General features: G+C 37.5%; 1 protein-coding gene across 1 annotated transcript in view; it reads left to right on the plus strand.

Annotated features, from left to right (window-relative positions):
• The window catches only part of MEI4 (meiotic double-stranded break formation protein 4), a 153,259-nt gene that overhangs the window by 36,578 nt on the left and 96,136 nt on the right, over positions 1–20,545 (plus strand). The window contains exon 5 of the mRNA XM_090280813.1: positions 17,806–18,341. Within this exon, the coding sequence (XP_090136939.1) occupies positions 17,806–18,341 (536 nt within the window). The remainder of the gene's footprint in view (positions 1–17,805; positions 18,342–20,545) is intronic.

A 20,545-nucleotide genomic window follows, 5' to 3' on the forward strand; every position in this document is an offset into this window, starting at 1 on the left:
TCATTTACATATTGCAGGTGATTTCCCATATTAGCTGGCTATGAAATCTTATTGGCAATACTTTGGGATATTTTTTAAAAATCCTAATCATTTGATGCAGAGATATTTTCTGTTGTATAGTTTATAAGTAAATATTTAATTAAGAGGGTACTTAACATATATATACATACACACTAATGGTGCTTTAGTTAAAATTAAAGCCACTGTGGCAGCATGATTTAATTCATGTAATTTAATTTTAATTCTGCAAACTTTATCAATAATTCTCAGCTATTAAAATTATTTAGTATATTAGCTTTTAGATAGTTCTGTAGTAAATGCTTTTTCCCCCTAACTAAAAGTTCCTATATTTACTGGAAAGGAATAGACACTCAGATTTTATGGCATGAATATTATGAGTCTGTGTGTTTACCAGAACACACCTTGGAAGTAAATAGACATGATGTGATTGTAACATCCATTCTTATAACATGCTTGGATAAGGAAAAGGACAATGCCTAACACACCATGCCCAATGTAACACATTTTTACACACTGATGAATGGTCATCATTGAGATCTGGCATTCAGTAGATGTTCAGTGGTTAATTTAAGAATAAACATACATATATGAATGAAGAAAGACCAACAAAGGAAGAGGAAGTATTATTAATTGGGGGACATATGCTGGACATAGAGTGCTTATTGGGAAGAACATGGATTCTGGAGTTAAAAGATTCGGGTTGGACCTCAGATCTACCAATATTTGCTAAGCTTTTTTAGACAAGTCACTTACCTCCCATGAAAATCACTTTCCTCTGTAAAATGAAGATGGAGAGGAAGACAATAATAACAGGCAATGGTGAAGTTTAATGGGGAATGTTTGCCACCAGGCTCCCTGACACATAGGTTAAAAAACAAAACAAAACAAAAAAAAAACTTAAGTTTCCTTCCTCCTTGGCCTTGATACTCTGATGGGAATTGTCATTGATTCCTTAATAGCAGAAGAACCTTGTTGGGATGTTTTTTCTTTTTGACTGAGAATTTTGTTGTTTAGTTGTACCTTGTAAAGTCCTGGATCTAGCTGGTTGAGCACATTATACAAGTGGGAAAGGAAAGAACAAAGCTTTAAGGGTATTTGTGTTTTTCTTTCCAATACTAAAACTGAATGATTAACCATTGCCACATTCTCAGTTCTGGTCCAATAGCAAAAGTAGAACATCCTCAGTGTGTTGCAGGTGGGGCCATCTGAGTAGGAATTCAGCTGTTACACTGTTTAATTATTTTGGGAGTTACATTAATGGAATTTGATTTTCATTCCCTCCTCTCTTTTGATGTTGTTATAAAAATTTCTAATCTTCTATTCTTTTGCTCTGATTTTGCAATTATATAATTTACAGTGTTTTTTTCCTTCCACAACAGCCCTATGATTTCTCTCTCTCCTATAAAATATAATTTCTCCTGTCTCAGGAATCCCCTATAGATCATATGCTACCCGTTCTTGCCTCTGCAATTTTCCCTCACAGTAAAGATCATGTTTTAAACCAGTGGATAGCTTTCTGTTGTCGAGGGACAGATGGTATTCAAGTCCCTCCCTATTTGTGAACCCAGACTTTCTTTTCAGACCTGTATCCTTAACTCTCTACACACCTCTGCATTCCCAGTGTTCTAGCTATACCTTCTATGAGCCATTGCCCATGTCCCTTGCCTCTTGTTCGTGCTATTTCCTGGTATAAAGGGCCTCTAATGAAAGATTTATGGTCCTTTGACATTCATACTACATGAAATCTTTCTTGCTTTTTCCAGTTTGAACCAATTCCTTTGTATTCTTAGAGCATGTCACCTGCATCTATGTTTGACATGCCTTTTGACCTATAGTAGAATTAGTTATTGGCTTGTCCTTTTCTTAGTTTTTTTGAGTAGGATGCCATACCTTATTTATCATTTGAGTCCTTTTAGACCTTATTTTGGTGCCTTTACAAATTGTAGCATTGTATATAGTACAAGCTCTGTAAAATCATCTATTCTGGCAAGGTAGAATATATTTTGTTTGGCTTATTTTCTGTTTGAAAAATGTGTGCTAATTTCATTTTTTAATGGTAAGAGACTATGCTGCTCTTTTGGTTTTTATTTAATTTCCTAGACCACTGTTTTTCACAGTGACTGATGGATGAATCAACTGTAATACTGAAGGTATGCTGTACTGCTTTATAACTCGGCCTTGAAAGTTATGAACACTTTACAGAGCGCCAAGAAAGGACTTTATTTTCAGGAATATAACAATAGTAAAACCAGTGGTAATGAGTTCTGCTTGGTTAGCAATTAATTATTTGCAGAAAATTGGCTTTGAGTTCTCCTTTTTACTATTCACAATATGTGTATATTTAAATCATAATTCACATGTAAAAATGGATTATTGCTCTATCTCTGGCTATACTGCTTTTTCAGAATAAAGATTATTTTTACTTTTACGCTAGATAACAGATTCTACAGAATTAAGTATATGATTGTTGGCCATAGTCGTATTTTCTTAGAGTTGTCATTGGGGCTTCATTGGTACATAGACTATACCTCTCCAGGCTGTGGCATGTGAATCACTCCTGCTCTTCCTAGCAAGCCTATAATTAGTTTGTACACTTATGGCATCTGATGAGCTAGTATGTCATTCTTCAAATGTTTCATTCCAGGGTGAAATGAAAGGCATCTAATTTCTAGATTCAAAATTGGCCAATTATGAAGACAGCACCTTTCTGCTATGTCCCCACATGGTTGAAGGGTGTGAGCTCTCCGGGGCCTCTTTTGTGACGATGGCACTGACCCCATTCCCGAGAGTTCCACTCTCCCCACCTGATCACCTCCCAAAGGCCTTACCTCTTAGCATCATTACCTTGGGGGTTAGGTTTTTAACGTATGAAAATTGGAGAGACATAAACATTCAGACTAAAGAAGTTGGCAAAATGGAAAGAGAAAAAATGATAATTAGGCAAAAATCCTAAGGTAGTATCATATAAATCAAGTGAGGAGAATATTTAGTGAATGAGGAAATGCATGAAATGAGAGGTCAGGCAAGGTGGAAACTGGTGGCCATCTGATAAATCAAGTGACCAGGAGTTCATTCATTCATTGGCAACTTTGCTGAGAGCAGTAGGATATATATGGAATACCCATACACATGTAATAGGCAGTAAATTTCACGACTATCAATGGAAAGGTGACTGTGGGTGTGGTTAATAAACATGTAAAGGAAGAGACAGCATGTGAGTGAGCTTTGAATGATGCACGGAACTTCAGTAATCAGGAGTGTGCTCAACCCACAAAGGGAAGCGTATCCTGAGGTTTGAGTGTGATGTGTTATCTCAAAAGGTAGGGTTGTTTTTATGAAGTTTGGACTTTAATTTCCAGTAATGAGGAGACATTAAAAGGTTATGGACTAAGACTGAGGCTAATCCAGCAACAGTTTGTTGCATGTAAGAGAAGGGAAGACGCTGAAAGCAGGAAAGCCCCATAGGAGGAGATGGGAGTGTTCCAAGCAAGAAATGAAAAGACCGTGGACTAGGATCCTGGCAGGGGGAGTGAAAACGTTCCAAAGGTACATTTTGAAACAACAGAAATAATGCAGTTTACTGAATAACTGAGTCATTTTAGGGAATTCAAAATATTGAAAATCGGCAGTTTGGAGAAATAATTTTTTAGCAGTGATAACAGTTATGCATGTATATGCTACTTATTGGTTTTGTTGATTATGAGGTCAAAAATATTTTGCATTTTGGGAGGGGAAAGGAACTTATATTTAACAAACCAACGTTGTGTAATTTCCTTCTGGTACCTGCAAAATCCATGGTCTGACTCCTCTTGGAGTGATATCTCCATATGAAAAGAAGTGGTGATTTCTGAGCCCAGGGTCAGTGAGGATCCTGCAACAGAGTGCCTTTGCCTGAGTCAACAGAATTTATGAGGATGCCCAACACCATGGGAGAGATAATAGGTACACTCATCAAGGCTCTGAAAGGCAATAAGGCTCATATTATAATACTTGGGAGACACATTAGTTTTAGTCACCAAGACTGAAGACTAAAGGGGATTTACGAATGTTTTGTATATTTCAGGACTACGTGATTATTTTCTTGCAGAAGTCTAAGTTACTGATATTTGAAGATAATATGTTTAGCAGTTACCTGGGGACAGAACGAACTGTTACTAATTCTGAAATTAATAAGAAGGGGATATTGAAAGAGAGTAATGCCCACCATGGGCATAAATAAAGTCATACTTTAAGTGATACTAAAAAATTAACTTTGCCTGAGTTTTGTGGGTTTTTTTTTTCTATTTCGTAGAAAGCAATTTCTTTAATCTCTGTGATTATCAGTAAGGTTTTGGAAAAAAAATGATTTTAGTCTTGCAAAATAATTTTTTAATATCTTTTTTAAAATCCTCACCTGAGGATATATTTATTGATTTTAGAGAGAGAGGAATGGGGAGAAAGAGAGAGAAGAATGGGAAGAGAGAGAGAAACATCGAGAGAAACATCAGTTGCTGCCTCCCATACACACCCCCAATTGGGATCAAACGTGCAACCTAGGTATGTGCCCTGACCAGGAATCAAACCTGCAACCTTTCTTTTGGTGTTTGGTAGACACTCCAACCAACTAAGCTACCTAGCCAGGGCAATGTTTTGGTACCATTTAAACAAAGCCTATATTCCATGGCCTGGTTTTGATATGTCAGATTTAAATAAGTAATAAATAGATAAAATCTTGAAACCAGAACTCATAGGCATAAGCCTTCTATAAGACAGGCTTTAAAAACTGTTCTAGTCAGAGGCAGTCCTTATTCCTAGAAATGCAGCTGATCTCGGGGCACTCCTGTAGTAGTGTTATGATTTAGGTCTCTGTATTTTTATCTGAACACCTGTACATCAGTTAGACAGGTGTATGCCTGGCTCTGTACCATGCAGTTCAGTGGCCACATACAGGTCAAGCCTGCAATTGTACATTTGCAACTTACAAGGTAACTAATAAGAGGGATGTAATTTAGAGAGTGGAATTAAAAGGTGAAAAAATTAGAAGCTGAATTAAAATTAGAGACTTTTTGTCCTTGTTCAGGTGTATATTGTAAGCATATTGTTTAGGCAGAGGATTACCAGTATCTGAAAATTAGTTTTAAAAATTCACATATCTTTTTTAAAGATCTTCTAAAATAGCCCAAATAAACAATAAGTACTTAAATGTATGATATTTGCTCAGTACTGTTCTTGACTTCCAAGGTTGGAAAGGAAGAAAAAGCTTACTTCCTGCTCATTATGACTTTATGATCTGGTTAGAGAGTCAAGGTCTCCTGAGGTAGACACATGTAAAGATACTACATATGATCTACATAGTTTTGGTTTTGGTTATATTTATTCATGGTCAGTTGATTCATTTCTTCAACAAAAACAGTGATTTTTGGAGGTCTAGTGGTAGAGAATAGAAGAACTGTAACTTATATTCCAATGGAGGAGACAGATAATAACACATACACCCATAAACAAGAAAAATTCTGAGAGTGTTAAAAACTATGAAGAAAATAAATGAGGTTGAAGTGATGGGGTGCCTGGGAGTGGGGCAGGGCTGCTCACTTGGACAGCGTGGTCAGTGAGACCTCACCGAGAAGGAGGCATTTGCACTGACTCCTGAAGGAGCAGAGTCAGCCAGAGCAGCCCTGAGGCAGGACCAGGCCAGTGGCTACGCAGCAGAGCAAGTGAGGAACAGAGGGCAGGCAAGGAGGCCAGAGAGAAGACCAGAGCCCGGACGATGTAAGGTTTGTTCCCATGGGACTCCTCTGGTGAGCATTAAGCACGACTTTCAGCTTCTTGTTCTGGCTGCTGTGTGGAGAATGTAAATATGAGCAGGAGCAGGACTACTGGGTGGGCGTCTGAGGCTGTGGCTGTAAGGGAAGGGTCCTGGCTAAGGACAAGGCAGGAAGGAGACAGCTAGAATACATAAAGCTCTAGTTCTGCAAAATAGAAAATAAACTGGCAAAGGTGAACCCTGAAAAGGGAGTGGAAATCCAGCTGAACTTGGAAATATTAAACATGAATTAAACATGAATGTTTTAGAGAGGAAACAGAAAGACATTTTGGGGAGGTCTGAAGATAAAAGTGGACATGGCAGCCCACTTCTCGGCTACCAGAGCAAGCAGAACAGACAAATTAATCTAAGGTAGTGGTTCTCAAACAATAATCACCTGGGAAGCTTTAAAAATTACTGATGTTTGGGTCCCACCCCCAAGATTCTGATGTACTTAACATGGGCTGTGGTATGTTATTGGAGTTTTAAAAAGTTTCCAAAGTCACTGGAATATTCAAGTAAGATTGAAAATCACCAGCATAAGATTTTCTCATATAAGTTCTTAAAAACTAGGAGATCTTGAGCCCAGCAAGAAACAAGTGAAGCAGGCCTAGTGCATGGGTTTGGGAATAGAGAAAAGCGCTGTTTTTGAGACTTGCTCAATTATGAGTCTCCCCTGAGATCTTTTTTAGACTACAAGTTCCTGGAACCCTCCCCAGCAAACACTGATTACCTGTGCCAAATTTTAATGCTTAATTTTAGTATGTCCCGCTTATGGTGATGTGTAGGTGGGGAAAGCATTGCGCTGGATAAAAGACCTCAGTGCTTCTGATTTTTGATAAAAGAGAGTCAAATGGACATATTGGTGGGAACGAATGTCAACCTCAGCTGTCTGAACAGGGGAGGCTTGGGAGACCAAGCCAGCTTAGAGCAACAGTGTAGATGTGAGCAGTTGGAACCCTATGGTCAAGAAGTGAAATCGAAGTAGAGCTTGGTCAAGGAGAGATTGGAGATGTGTGGAATCTCAGCAGGAAAGGTAATTGGGGCGACGTTGTAGAGAGCTGTGTGGCTGGGCATTCACAGTATTAGGAGGCCAATAAATGTGGTGTATTGCTGATATCAGTAATTACTGGTTCCACATGGTGTTTATAACATCCACACACTAACGAATGGAAGTTATGCAGGTGGATTCATTGGTTCACTTGGCAGAGCATTGTATTTTCAAGGATTTGATATTATTCTGTAGAGCTGTGTTATTGGCATCACAGTATGGGAGTCCACTGTCTCTCAACCCAATACTTATGTTTGTGAGGAAATTAAATTAGGACTATGTTTTCACCTATACTGCATATCTTTGTCCCCTAATTGACTGAATCCAAAGAGTGATTGCTTCTTCTTGTCAGGTCCTAATTTTTCCTTAATAACTCTTCCTTTGGAGAAATTCTTTAGTTCATATATTCAGCCCCCTTTTATTCAGTTGCTACTAGCTACAAATGATGTGGAGAATACAAAAAGAGAGAAGGTCTAAGCCCTGCCCATGGGATCACACAGTCACTGTTTATAGCCATTGAGACCCAATGGTCCAGAGAAAGAAACTTATGTTTAGAGGAGAAAGATGATTATTATTTTGCTTTAGAGAACAGGACTTTTGAAAGTCTTTTTGAAGGAAGTTGCTAACCTTGAAGGATGGGTAGGATTTAGAAAACTATGGAAGCTAGAATATTTCGGGCAAGAGGGAACAGTGTAGAGTACAGACACAGAAATCTACTGGCAAATGGTTTAACTTGACTGTGGCATATGAGCATGAAGTAGTGTTCTGGAAAATAAGATGAAAAACTTGGTTGGAGCTTATTAAGAAGAGGTGTGACAGCCAGTGGAGAACGCACTTTATTCTGTAGGCAGCAATGAGCCTTTGGAGAGTTTCCAGCAGGAAAATAGAAGGGAAATGAACATTTACTGGGTGTGTGCTAGGCACGTGCCAAGCAGTATGCTTTCTGAAAGTGATTTCTTTAGGTGACCTGAGGGATAGGTTATTTAGGCAGAGTAATTGAATAGTCATATTCAGAATTATTTGGGAAGAAGCAGACTGCAGATAAGAACATCATTGTCATAGCCCAGGTCTTACATATAATTATTTTGGCATGGAAAAATAAAGGTGATAAAAGGAGGTTTTTATTTATTGAATAAATATTTATTAAGCTCTTACTAAGTATTCCAGGTGCTGGGATATGGCAATAAACCAGGCAATCCAAAGCTGTCGTGGAGTGAACATTCTTATGCATGAGACAGATTATATCAGCAGGAAAAGACCAGCCAGTGAAAAGTGAAATTCAAAGATTTAAAACAGGAAGATGTGACAAAGGTTGTTCCGGTGGCTTCTTTAAATTGGGTGGTCAGGGAAGGCCTCTTTGAAAGAAGTGACATTTAAAACAGTCACTCGAATGATAATGAGGAACAAGCCTTGAGAAAATCGGGGTTGCGGGTGTGGAGAGCATCCAGGCAGAGGGAACATTTAATACAAGGGCCCAAAATATGAGAATAAATTTAGTAGATCCAAGGAACAGAAGAGTGAGGCAGGATTAATAGAATGTATATGGTGGTCAACAAAGAAGTCAGAGTTGACACTTAGGTTTCAAATGTTCAAGATGAAGAGCAGTAGTACTGTTATTTGGGAACTGGACCAAGTTTAAGTGAAGGATATGATTTCTTTTGGACATATGCAGTTTAAAGTTCTGAAATCAAGTCATGTTGAGATACCTAGGAGCCTGACCTTGGGAGAGAAGGTAGGGTTGGAGATAGAAATTGGAGAGTCATCTGCTTAAAGGAGTTCTCTGAGCCTAGGAAAGGTGGGGACAGTCAGGAAATTGGAACAGGAGAAGAAAGCCAAAGGCACAATGATCAGGAAGGTTTAAATTGGCAATCGACTAGATGGCTTGGGAGAGAGGGATGGGGATAACTAGAACAACTTAGAGTTTGTGTATCTGAAGGCAGGAGGACTTGTATGGTCAGATAGTCCTGAACCAAGATGATAAATACAAATACAAAAAAAAGTACACTATTTTGTTTTTTAAACCTTCATGCAGTGAAGATATAGTAATTCAGCTCAGACATATTATTCCATTAGCTTATAATTTCATGCATTTGACATTGCTGCCTCACTTGGTGTATTCAAAGTTAAAATTGTGATGCAGACTGCTAGAGTGTGATGAAACAAAACTTCAACATTTTTGGTCAGCATTTCTCAAATATGCTTTATAGTAGGCTAAAATATATCCTTCCAGGTGCAGAAGACAATTGCTTTAAAGTGAAACACTTTTCAGATGAATTGTGTAGTACTTTAAAATTACATTTCCTATTTGACCACCAGGTGGCGTAAACATTACTTTTAAATTGTTCTATTTATCAGTGCATGTGATTATCATTAATGCTAACAAATTATAGTTGATAGTGACAAATTATATATTCTTGTGATGCATTTCAGTGATTTAAAGAGATGCTATTTGATTTCATTGTGTGTGTGTGTGTGTGTGTGTGTGTATGCAACAAATATTTAGACCAGCAACAACCATGTAGAAGTGTAGGCATCAGGCAAAAGGAATACCCAGAGTAGTAAACTCTGTGTCTGCCCTTAAGAATTTCTCCATTCCAATGGGTAGTTACTAATAAACTTAAAATAGGTTACTGGGTGCATTTATAGAAGTATATGTAAGTTACAAGATAACCCAAAGTGTGATGATTTCTTCTTTCCTGGGCTGAACAGGGAAGGTTTCACAGAACTTGAAATAGGGTTTGAAGAATCAGTCCATCTCTGGTTTACAGTATAAGAACACACCAGATGTAGGAACAACTTATGCAAATGCATAGTTGCATGAATTAGTATGGTGTGTTTTGGCAAATGGTAATAATTTAATATTACTTTTATAGAAATAAGAGTAAGGATGGAGGCACTGGAAAAGTAGACAGGTGGCACATAGTGAAAGGCTTTCTTGGCTAAGCTGAGGATCTTGGAGGACTTTTATCTTTTAGGTAAGGGAAGATTTTGAAAGGTTTTAAGGATGGCAATTCTGCAGTCAAACTAGAATTTTAGCAGGGTGCCTCTCAGGCCAGTTCAGAATGTGGCCTAGAAGACGACAGTTAGGTGAGGGTATTGAGAGTACTGCAGTAAGCAGAGCAAGAGGTTGTGAAGGTGTGAACTGAAGTGGTGGAGAGAACTGAAGAAAGACAGGTTCAGACATGTGTAATGATAGTTGATTTTATGTGTCAGCTTGTCTGGAACACCTATTGCCCAGACATTTGGTCAAACATTATTCTAGATGTGTCTGTTAGGGTGTTTTTGGATAAGATTAAAGTTTGAGTAGACTGAGCAAAGCAGATTGCCCTCCCTAATGTGGATGGGCCTCATGCAAACAGTTGAACTCCTGAATAGAACAAAAAGGCTTAGTGAGAATGAATTCCTTCTTTTTGACTGCCTTTGAACTGGGACATTGGTCTTTTCCTGCCTTTGGACTTGAACTGAAACATGGTTCTTCCTGCAGCTCGAGCCTGTTGGCCTTCAGAGTGGAGCTTACATTCTCAGAGCTCCTGGTTCTCAGGCTTCATAGCTGGGCAGGTACTACACCATTGGCTCTCCTAGGTCTCCAGCTTGCTGACTATAGATCATGAAACATCTCAGTCTTCATAATCACATGATCCAATTTCTTATAATAAATACCTCTGTGTGTGTCTTCTGTTTCTCTGGAGAGTCCTGACTAATACATGTTCCAAAGGTAGAATCAGCACAACATGGCATTTCACTGTATGTACATGATAGAATAGAGAAAGCCAAGGATGATCCCTTACCCCAGGCCTGGTGCCTGGAGAAATAGTCATGCTATCAGCTGAGATAGGTAACATGTAGGACAAACATGAATTGTTTGCTTATGTGTGCAGTGCCTGACGATTGTTTAGTTTTATAAGCATGAAGTTAGGGTATACAGAAAAAGACGTCTTTAAACAATTGTTATTGTAGGTTTAATTTTATAAGTGAGTAGAGACTGTAGAAATGGATGACAAAAGGCATCAAGAATTGATGTGGATGTAAATATTTGGGGGACAGCAGAAGATAACTTTGCTGTAGATTCAGACGTGGGCATTTTGGGGACAGGTGTGTGGCAGAAGGGCACTGGATCTACAGTGTTTTGTTCCATATACTGGAGATTCACTCTGAAATGTAAGTAGGGTTGCGGTGGAAGCTAACTAAAAGAAAATGGAAGTGTGAAGGGCTCAGTAAAGTGGCAGTGAATATCTGTGAAATCCAGTGTATAAGGATTATAGGGTATTTTAGACAGAATCTGTAATTTTATTTGATATCTTATGTATCTTATATGTAATTTCACACTTCATCATAATTTAGATTCTTTGTGTCTATATAATAATTTAATGGCTATACATAATACAGGGTGGGACAAAAGTAGGTTTACAGTTTGAGTATTTAATGTGTGCTAGACTTGCTGGATCAGGGTCTGTGTGTAGTTTCTCTCTTTTAAGTCTAATGACAAACATGTTAGATCATATCCAGTGACTTGGAAAGAAGTTACAGTCCTCAGTCTTTTCAGCCCTATAAGAAGTTAAAAGAAGAAGCATCATTTGACTTCTGATTCATGTTAGTCCCTCCTGGAAAAAACAGGAATTGCATGGTTCTAATTTCTCTCTGGGTGTGACTCCTTGTTAGCCATGCTTTGAGTTTAGGTTTAGAAAAGTCATCTAAGTAAATGAGTAGAGGAATCTGAATGTAGTTTCTAAGACTCATTTAAAGAGACAGGAGAGAAATTAAGGAAGATACAAATAAATGGAAGCATATACCATGCTCATGGATGGGAAGAATCAACATCATTAAAATGCCCATACTACTCAAAGCAATTTATAGATTCAATGCAATCCTTATTAAAATACCAGTGACATATTTCACAGACTTAGAACAAATACTTCAAAAGTTTATATGGAACAAAAAAAAAAGCCCAAATAGCCACAGCAATCTTGAGGAAGAAGAACATGGTAGGAGGAATAACAATACCTGATGTCAAATTATACTAACAAAGCCACTGTAATCAAAACAGTCTAGTACTGGCACAAGAACAGACATATAAATCAGTGGAACAGAATAGAGAGCCCAGAAATAAACCCAGGTCTATATGGTCAACTAATATTTGACAAAGGGGGAAGGAACATCAAATGGAATAAAAAGAGCCTCTTCGACAAATGGTGCTGGGAGAACTGGACAGGGACTTCCAAAACAATGAAACTAGACCACCAACTTACACCATACACCAAAATAGATTCAAGATGGATTAAAGATTTAAATGTAAGCTGTGACACCATAAAAGTCCTAGAGGAAAATAAAGGCAGGAAAATTTCAGATATCCCACATAGCAATATTTTCACTGATACATCTCCTAAGGCAGGGGAAATAAAAGAAAGAATAAACAAATGGGATTACATCAAACTAAAGAGTTTCTGCTCAGCAAAAGAAAACAGCAAGATGAAAAGGGAACCAATCATATGGGAAAACATATTTGCCAATGATACCTCAGACAAGGGATCGATCTCCAAAATGTATAAAGAACTTACATGACTCAACACCAAGAAGACAGACAACGCAATTTAAAAAATGGGCAAAGGACCTGAACAAACACTTCTCCAAAGAGGACATGGAGAGTGTCAACAGGCATATGAAAGGATGCTCAACATCACTAGCCATCAGAGTGATGCAAATAAAAACCACAATGAGATACCACTTTATACCAGTCAGAACGGCCATCATCAACAAATCAACAAACAACATTTGCTGGTGAAGATGTGGAGAAATGGGAACCCTGGTGCACTGCTGGTGGGAATGCAGACTTGTGCAGCCACTATAGAAAACGGTACGGGATTTGCTGAAAAAACTAAAAATGGAACTGCCTTTTGACCCAGCAATTCCATTGCTAGGATTATACCCAAAGAATCCTGAAACACCAATTCAAAAAAACCTATGCACCCCTATGTTCATAGCAGCACTATTTACAATAGCCAAGTGCTGGAAACAGCCTAAGTGCCCATCTGTAGATGAGTGGATCAAAAAACTGTGGTACATTTACATAGTGGAATACTATGCAGCAGAAAGAAAGAAAGAAAGAACTCCTACCATTTGTGACAATATGGATGGAACTACGGAGAATAATCCAGGCAATGAAAAACAAATACCATAGGGTATCACCTGATATAGGAAACTAATTAACGACACAAACAAATGAGCAAAATTGAACCAGAGACATGCAAACAAGGAGCAGACTAACAGTTACCAGGGGGAAAGGGGGAAGGGAGAGAAGTCGGTAACTAAGGGAAGGGTTTAGTCAAGGAACTAGTATAAATAACCCACAGACATGGACAACGGGGTGGGGATTGACTGTGGGAGAAGGGGTGGGCTTGGTGGGGGTGGAGCAATGGGAGAACTGTAAAAGAAAAATAATAAATAAAAATTAAAAAATTTAAATAATGACATTTAAAAAAATAAATAGACAGGAGTATGTTACTGGCCCTTTCCATGCTATATATTATTCAAATAAACTTGTATATTTCAAAATCTTGATTGTATTAATAAATATATTATTGACTATTGTCAGAGATTAACTGAAAATGTTAATTTTCTCTAGAAAGCTTTTTTCTCCTGTTTCTCTTTTTCATTGTATAGGGATATATACAATAGTGATACTTGCTCATTATTATTTACTTTATTAGGCAGTGAGTGCTGTCTATTATGGAAGTGTTGGTTTCCAGTGCAAATGGTGTTTGTAGTCTTCAAAGTTTGCATAACTGAGAACAAGTAGGAGAGGAAATAAGTGGTTATTGGTTAAAAGAGGTAGTAGATGCTATAAAAAGCATATTATTTTCTATTTGTTAGCAAGTATTCTGAAATGTTTTGAATGAATTGTAATAACCATATTCTTTCCTATCTATACTATGTTATCTTTCTTATTTATTTATAAAGTTGTTATGGTTTGGTATACGATGAAAATGAGTGGATATTAAAGGATGAAGAAGATCTGTCACAGCCAGCAGCAAGTTGTAGCACTAAGCATTTCTCCCAGTAAGGTATCTTCTACAGATGATACTATTATTCATTGAGATGACCACAAAGATTACCAGAGACAGGACCTCTGCCATTCAGGAGCTGACGAGCAAGTGGACAACATATAGAAATAGATGAATACTGTAATGGAAATGTGGAGAAGCTGGTATAGAAACACGTAGGCTTCTTTTCCGTGGTTATAACATGGTTGGACTTGGAACTGATGAATTGGATTCACTTGCTCACTGTGTGGCTTTTATCAGGCCTCTTAATCAAGTTGAGCTTGCATTTCATTACTGGTAATAACATATCTTCCAGGGTTATTGGGAACAACATTGAATTATGTGATGAAACTGCTTTGTAAAGTGAAATATGAATATAACATTCTTCTATTCAGTTGATAGAGTTACGTGAATACTGTAAGCCATATGGTATAAAATCTCACGCTGGTTCTTCTGTGGAGCTTATGCATTCCTTTAACAAACTGAGAGGAGATTCCTCTCTGTGTGGTTTTGCACGGGGGCATCTCCAACATAATGCTCTCATCACTCTTTCCTGAGGGTCCAGAAACAGGGCCACGAGGGAAAATGGTAGTTGGTTTTGTGTATTACTGTCCCCAGAGCACATGAATGAGTGAAACTTCTCCCTTCAAATCTGTCTGCATCAGCACGCAGGGGAGATGAAATGGTGTGGCTGCGACTTGCCAAAAGGCACACCAGTGAGGAATGAAAAGCAGAAACTAGAAGGCAGCTTTTTGCTTCCCAATAGTTGGTAGAATTTGAGTCTTTTTTTAAATCATCATCAACCATGAAATTCAACTTACACTGATGGAAAGTTGAATAGGTTAGTGAAATATTTAAACTTGTGTTCACGTTTTTACTGGAGCACCATTTGAATTAAGAAAAAAAAAGTGAAAGAACTCATAAACATGGGCAACAGTGTGGTGGTCATGAGGTGAGGGGGTGGATGGAGGTGGAAGAGGGTAAAGGGGCATCAACGTTGATGGAAAAAGGATTAAATAAATAAGTAATAAAATAATAAATCAGAAATATAATCTTCCTGAATAATTACCGTAGTAACCCCCTTCCTCTACTTTTGTGAGGGGTAATATGGATGTGGCGAGAAGTCATTTCAAATGTTTATCCTTGCTTATAAGAGAACGAAATTGCCCATTCACTTACAATGGGCAGGCTGTCTGACTGTTTTAGTATAGAAATAGCTGCATGCGGTTAAGCACTCTGCTGATAGTTCACTGCTCTGGGTGCCACCACATTTTTGAACATGCGGCATTACTTCCAGACCTGAAGTACAGACAGTGTAGTGACAGTGAGCAAGCACACATTTGCACATCTGCAGTGATTGTAGTAGGCACTTAAGTGAATGAACTCTTAAAGCTCAATTCTCTGATTTAGTCTCATTAGTTTCTAATTTTACTGAAGGACAAAGAGCAACAAATTAGATAGATTTCCAAATATAGGGGAGTGAGGGCAGAAAATGTTACTTTCATCATTATTCTTATGCCCTGTTCAACTAGTGTTCCCCTTTCTCCAGTTTTTAAAAACATATATAACTTTTTAGGTGAGATATCCTTTAACTTCCCATATGACAGTGGCATTTTTTCTCTTTATCCCTATACATTCTCATCCTTTTTTTCTAGGCTTCTGAGGAAAAAAAAGTACTGCACATCACTGGGCACAACCCAGCTATTGCGATCCTTGACTCAGTCTCCTACTTTCTTTAGGGCCCCGCCCCGCCTGGCATTCTATTTTTTCTCCTATTGCCAACACACGCTTCTTTATTGCTTTTTCTCGTCCCAGTCTATAATAGCTCATGTTTCTCCTAATTTGTCCCGCCACGTTTGCCTTCAGTTACTCTTCAGTTTGTGCCCTCCTGATCCAAGTCCTCAGAAGTGTTACCGTTCTTCCCTTACTTTGAGCCCATTTGCCCTTCAGTCCATTGCAGTCTGACCTCTGGCCACCACCATGGCCAACCAGAGCTGCTCTGGATACAGTCACTGGTGATTCTGTAATTGGTAATTCCAACATATTTTTTCCAGCTCTTTATTTTCTTGGACTTCTCTATTGCCTGTAATTCTCCTCAGAACTGTTTTCCTTGACTTCCATGACACTATCGTTTTTATTCTTGTGCCTCTTTAATTGTTCTTTCTGTCTTCTTGATGATTATTTTTCTCTCTACTCAGCTCTCAAATATTGATCTCCTCAGTGTCCGTCTTTGATCCCCTGTTCTAGTCACTGCTCATCCTCTTCCCAAGTGTTCATAACCATTTTTATTACTTCAGATACTATCTATACACTGATAACTCCTAAAATGTATTTTTAGTCTAGAACTTTTCTCCACCCTTAGGCTCATGTAGCCAATTTCCAGGTGAATATCTTTGCCTAGATTTCTACCAGTTCCTTCACTGTTTAAATGACCAAACCTGAACTTCTCATAGTTTCTCCTAAGCCAGTTTATGTTGTCTGTATCTTTACCATTTCAGTTGGTAACACCCAGTCATTCAGTTAGAACCATAGGATGCATTTATTCCTCTTTTTATTTCATTGCCTACATCTAGACAGTCATCTGGCTTCCAGATTATATTTTGATGTTTTGCATTTCTTTCCCTGATCAAACCCTTCCCTTTTCCCTTCTACTACTATGCTTGGTTCATTTCTCTCATCACCTGATACAGGGAATAACAGATGATCTTTCAGTGTCTTATTGTGTCCTCCTCCAATCTGCTCTTCATATAGCCAATAGAGTGATCTATGAAATGAAAACCAGACCATTTCACTTTCCGGCATTACACTGTTCAGTGTCTCTTTCCTGCTTCAGGAAATACTTGCTGTCAGGAATATTTCTCAAATTCTGTCTCATAGATATTTGCATGTGTGAATGTTCAATGAGAATTTTTCAATTTTGTGTGTATATTTTACTGATAATCATTTCGCAAACAACCATATTTGTGTTTCTGATGGCATCTCTGTCAAAAAATGACCTCAAGTTACTAGGTTAAGCCTTAACTGCAGTATTTCTCTGGCATTTCTCCAGTGGTTATAGAAATAGTTTAAGGATCTTTAGATAGATTGATAATTATAAATAAGTATACATACACATATAAATTGTTTATTTTTGTATATAAGTACCTGTCTGGTTGTATGTATTTTTTCCAAAGCAGTCTTACAGTATTCAAGTTTAAATTACACTAACTCTACACCTATGAATTCTAGGGTCCTTAATATGTATCTTTTAAGATCTTTTATTACCTGTCCTATACATATTTCTCCATCCTAATTTCTTGCCTTATTCATTTATTTATTTATTTATTGTAAAAGAAATGTGAAATTAATGTGGATCCTTGTATACACAATGCTTTTATTTTTCTCCTTAAGCCTGTGCTTTTGTGCTTACCCCTCAGTAATGGAACTCTGTCTTTCTCCATCCCCCTAACTTTTAACTTTGAATTTCTACTTATGTTTTATAAGTTAGTTCCACCATTACCTCTTCCAGAATGCATTAAGCTAACCAGAGTCCTCCTATTTTCAAAATTCCCTGGGCAAATCTCTTTCTAGATACATCTTATTTCTTTGTCTGCCTTTGTGGGAATCTGTACCAGATACAACTTCCTTCGGGTCTGGCGGTTTCCCCTCTGTCTTTCAAGCATGGCACATAGTTGAATGAGAGATAGTGATATGGATGAATCACCACTAAAGATAAAGACCTTTTCTACAGTAAGCCTAAGAAATTTCTTTCAGTTTTTCATCTATTCAGTTTTTACACTACTGTTTTAAAATGTTTAATACATATCTACATGCTTCATTTAGCATTTTAAGTTAGAAACGTCAATGTCAATTTCATATGAAAATATTTTAGCCTCAGAAAGATTACATTTATATATTTTTTCCTCCTATTTCAGGAGACTCATCTTCCCAGTTACAGGCCCAGGAACCGGAAAATTCTGAAAATACATTAACCGTGCTGGAAGATTCTGGGTGTGATTTATCAAATGATCAGAGGACTGAAACTTCAGAGATGTCACAGGATTTTATGGATAGCTGTACCCCTGCACCTTTTCCATCACTGCCCATTGGGAAAAAACATTGTGTCACTTTGGAAAATCCTTTGTCCTCTCACATGCAATTCTTGCAACATCTTCTTGGACTGAAGAACTGGACAGAATCAGGGAGTCTCAAAACACACTTAAGCCATTTTGAAAACAATTCTTCAACAGTATCTGATTCTGTTTTTCAGTTGCTAGACGGCCTAATCACTTTTTACCGTGAACCCAAATTTCCTTTTTCAAGCTTTTGGACAGAAGCTGTTGATACTTTGGTTAGACTGATCAATGATTGTGACTTATCTAGTCACATTCTTAAAAAGTGTTCCGAGAAGTTGGAAGAATTTGAGAAAACCCTACTACAGATTATTTTAAGGAACAACCATATAAATCGAGTAAGTAATAAATCTCTTCTATTTATGAAATAATATGTCTGCAGTTTTGGTGAACATTCCCATTGGACAAAACCTATTGCGTCCCTTAGCCTTGTGGCTCAGTTTTTAGTTGGACCTTTTGCAGCTATTACCTATTGTCATGTCCCCTCCTCTGGCCTCTGATTGCTACAGCATTGTTCTCTAAATGGATGCCTGGGCTTCAGGTTTGTGCCTTTCAACTTTGAATTACCTACTCCGTTCTTTATCAGCACCCCTGGTTTCTTCTCTTTTGGTTAGTTCTGCCTGCATTTACTTCCTATTGCTCAAAAAGTCTCAGTATTCTCAAGAAACCAGTAACATCGACGGTTTCCCAATCTATAACTTCTATGAGTGTTAAATTCCTCATGATGGATTTTTTGTATTATATTGAATTTTTTCTTTTCCTGGCATTGACTAGGAGATGCCTGGAAGGAACATATAATATATGGCATTAGTATAGTTTTTTCTTATTCATTTAACATTGCTTAGAAAGGCTGACTCAGGGATTCTTTTTTTCATAAGTGACACTGAGGTAGCCTGAAGTTGTTTTGTTGTTTAGCTCTTGAGATGTAATGGAAAGTCTTTTTTTATTGCTTTCTATGTTCCTTACTATCTGATCCTTTGGGAAACTCCAAATACCTTTACATTTTAATCCTTTTTAAATAATTTTTTAATCCTCACCTGAGGACATTTTTTCATTGCATTTAGAGAGGAAGGGGGTAGGGGGAGAGAGAAAGACAGACAGACAAGCTTCAATTGGTTGCCTCCCATACGTGCCCAGCCAGGGATCAAACCTGCAACCTGGCAATGTGCCCTGACCAGGAATCAAACCCAAAACCCTTTGGTTATGGGACAACACTCCAGCCAACTTAGTTACATAGGGCAGGGCCTTTTAATATCTTTTTAATTGACTACTGAAAATATCACAGAGAAAACTACAAGGCCTGTCTAACTTACTGTATTTCACTATAAGAAAAGTATCGTTGCACTTTGTTTCTTTTGATAGATCATTGCCCATTGTCCTCAGTGCCATTATCTAATGCATAGTTTTTATTGGCTTTACTTGAAATTTTAAATCCCTGACAGAATTTGAACTACTAACCTAAGCTGTTGTACATACCTCTCTTCTTTCCTTCTCTCTTAAGGTATGATTTGATCAGTATAAAAGAAAACTATGATTAACCTTTTGGCATTTGTGAAAGACATTAAGATTTCTGTCTGGGAAACTGAATTTTTTTTTTCTACCTGGTAGGGTCAATTAGACTTCCATAATAACATTTGAGATATGTAATTGTTTCCTAACCATCAATAAATATCTCAGATACTTAATATTCCTTGATTTATTTTTGCTTTCTTCTTTTAAAACTATTTTAAACAGGTTTTTATGACTTGGAACCTTTCAGATGCTCACATTTATTTTCCTTATCAGATATCAGATGACGTAAATATGTTTTCAGTCTAGTTTTTCACTTAAGGATTGGACTACACAACAGTAGCCTTGGGAATTGTATGGAAGTAAAGGAGTATATAGAACAGGCTTCTGATGGCACAGATGGGTCTGAAGTACATGTCAGCAACATCTGTCATGGTGCAAGCTATTGTCGAGTGAGTTGGTCAGCAGTAGAAGAATAGTAAATGAATGGCTTTGCTGTTTTCTTGGAGAGGTAATTTTTGCATTTAGAGAGAGAATTATAAAATAGTGCACTGTAATTATAATTAGGATGATGACTCATTCTCTCCATTTTTGGAGAGGACATTTTTGTTCCTCTCCAGCAAAAGCATCTTAGACTAAGTCATTCAAACTTTTGTCATTATTGTCACCATCACCATCATGACCATCTCCATCATCTCCTAGATATGTTCATAAATCTTTTTCATTAGAAAAGTTGAATAATGATTGTTCTTTATAAATGCTTTTCTGTCTTTTAGCTTTCCTTGTGTAATAAGCAAAGTTTCATAAAAGAGTATATCCTAACATGAAATGAAATATAGAATAGCTTCTATTATTGCATTTTTATTGACTCTACTCTTGATTGATTAAAAAATAGAATAGTTTAGAAAAAGTATACTTCTTTGGAAAACCTGTTTCCATAGATTAGGAGTGTTTAATTAAATTATACTGTTTAAAAACTTGAGCCCTGCTGTTGATTTCATTAAAGTGAACTTATGTTTGTGCAGTGTGATAG

This window comes from Furipterus horrens, unplaced genomic scaffold, assembly GCF_987537825.1.
Source record: "Furipterus horrens unplaced genomic scaffold, mFurHor1.1.pri manual_scaffold_6, whole genome shotgun sequence".
Lineage (NCBI taxonomy): Eukaryota > Metazoa > Chordata > Mammalia > Chiroptera > Furipteridae > Furipterus > Furipterus horrens.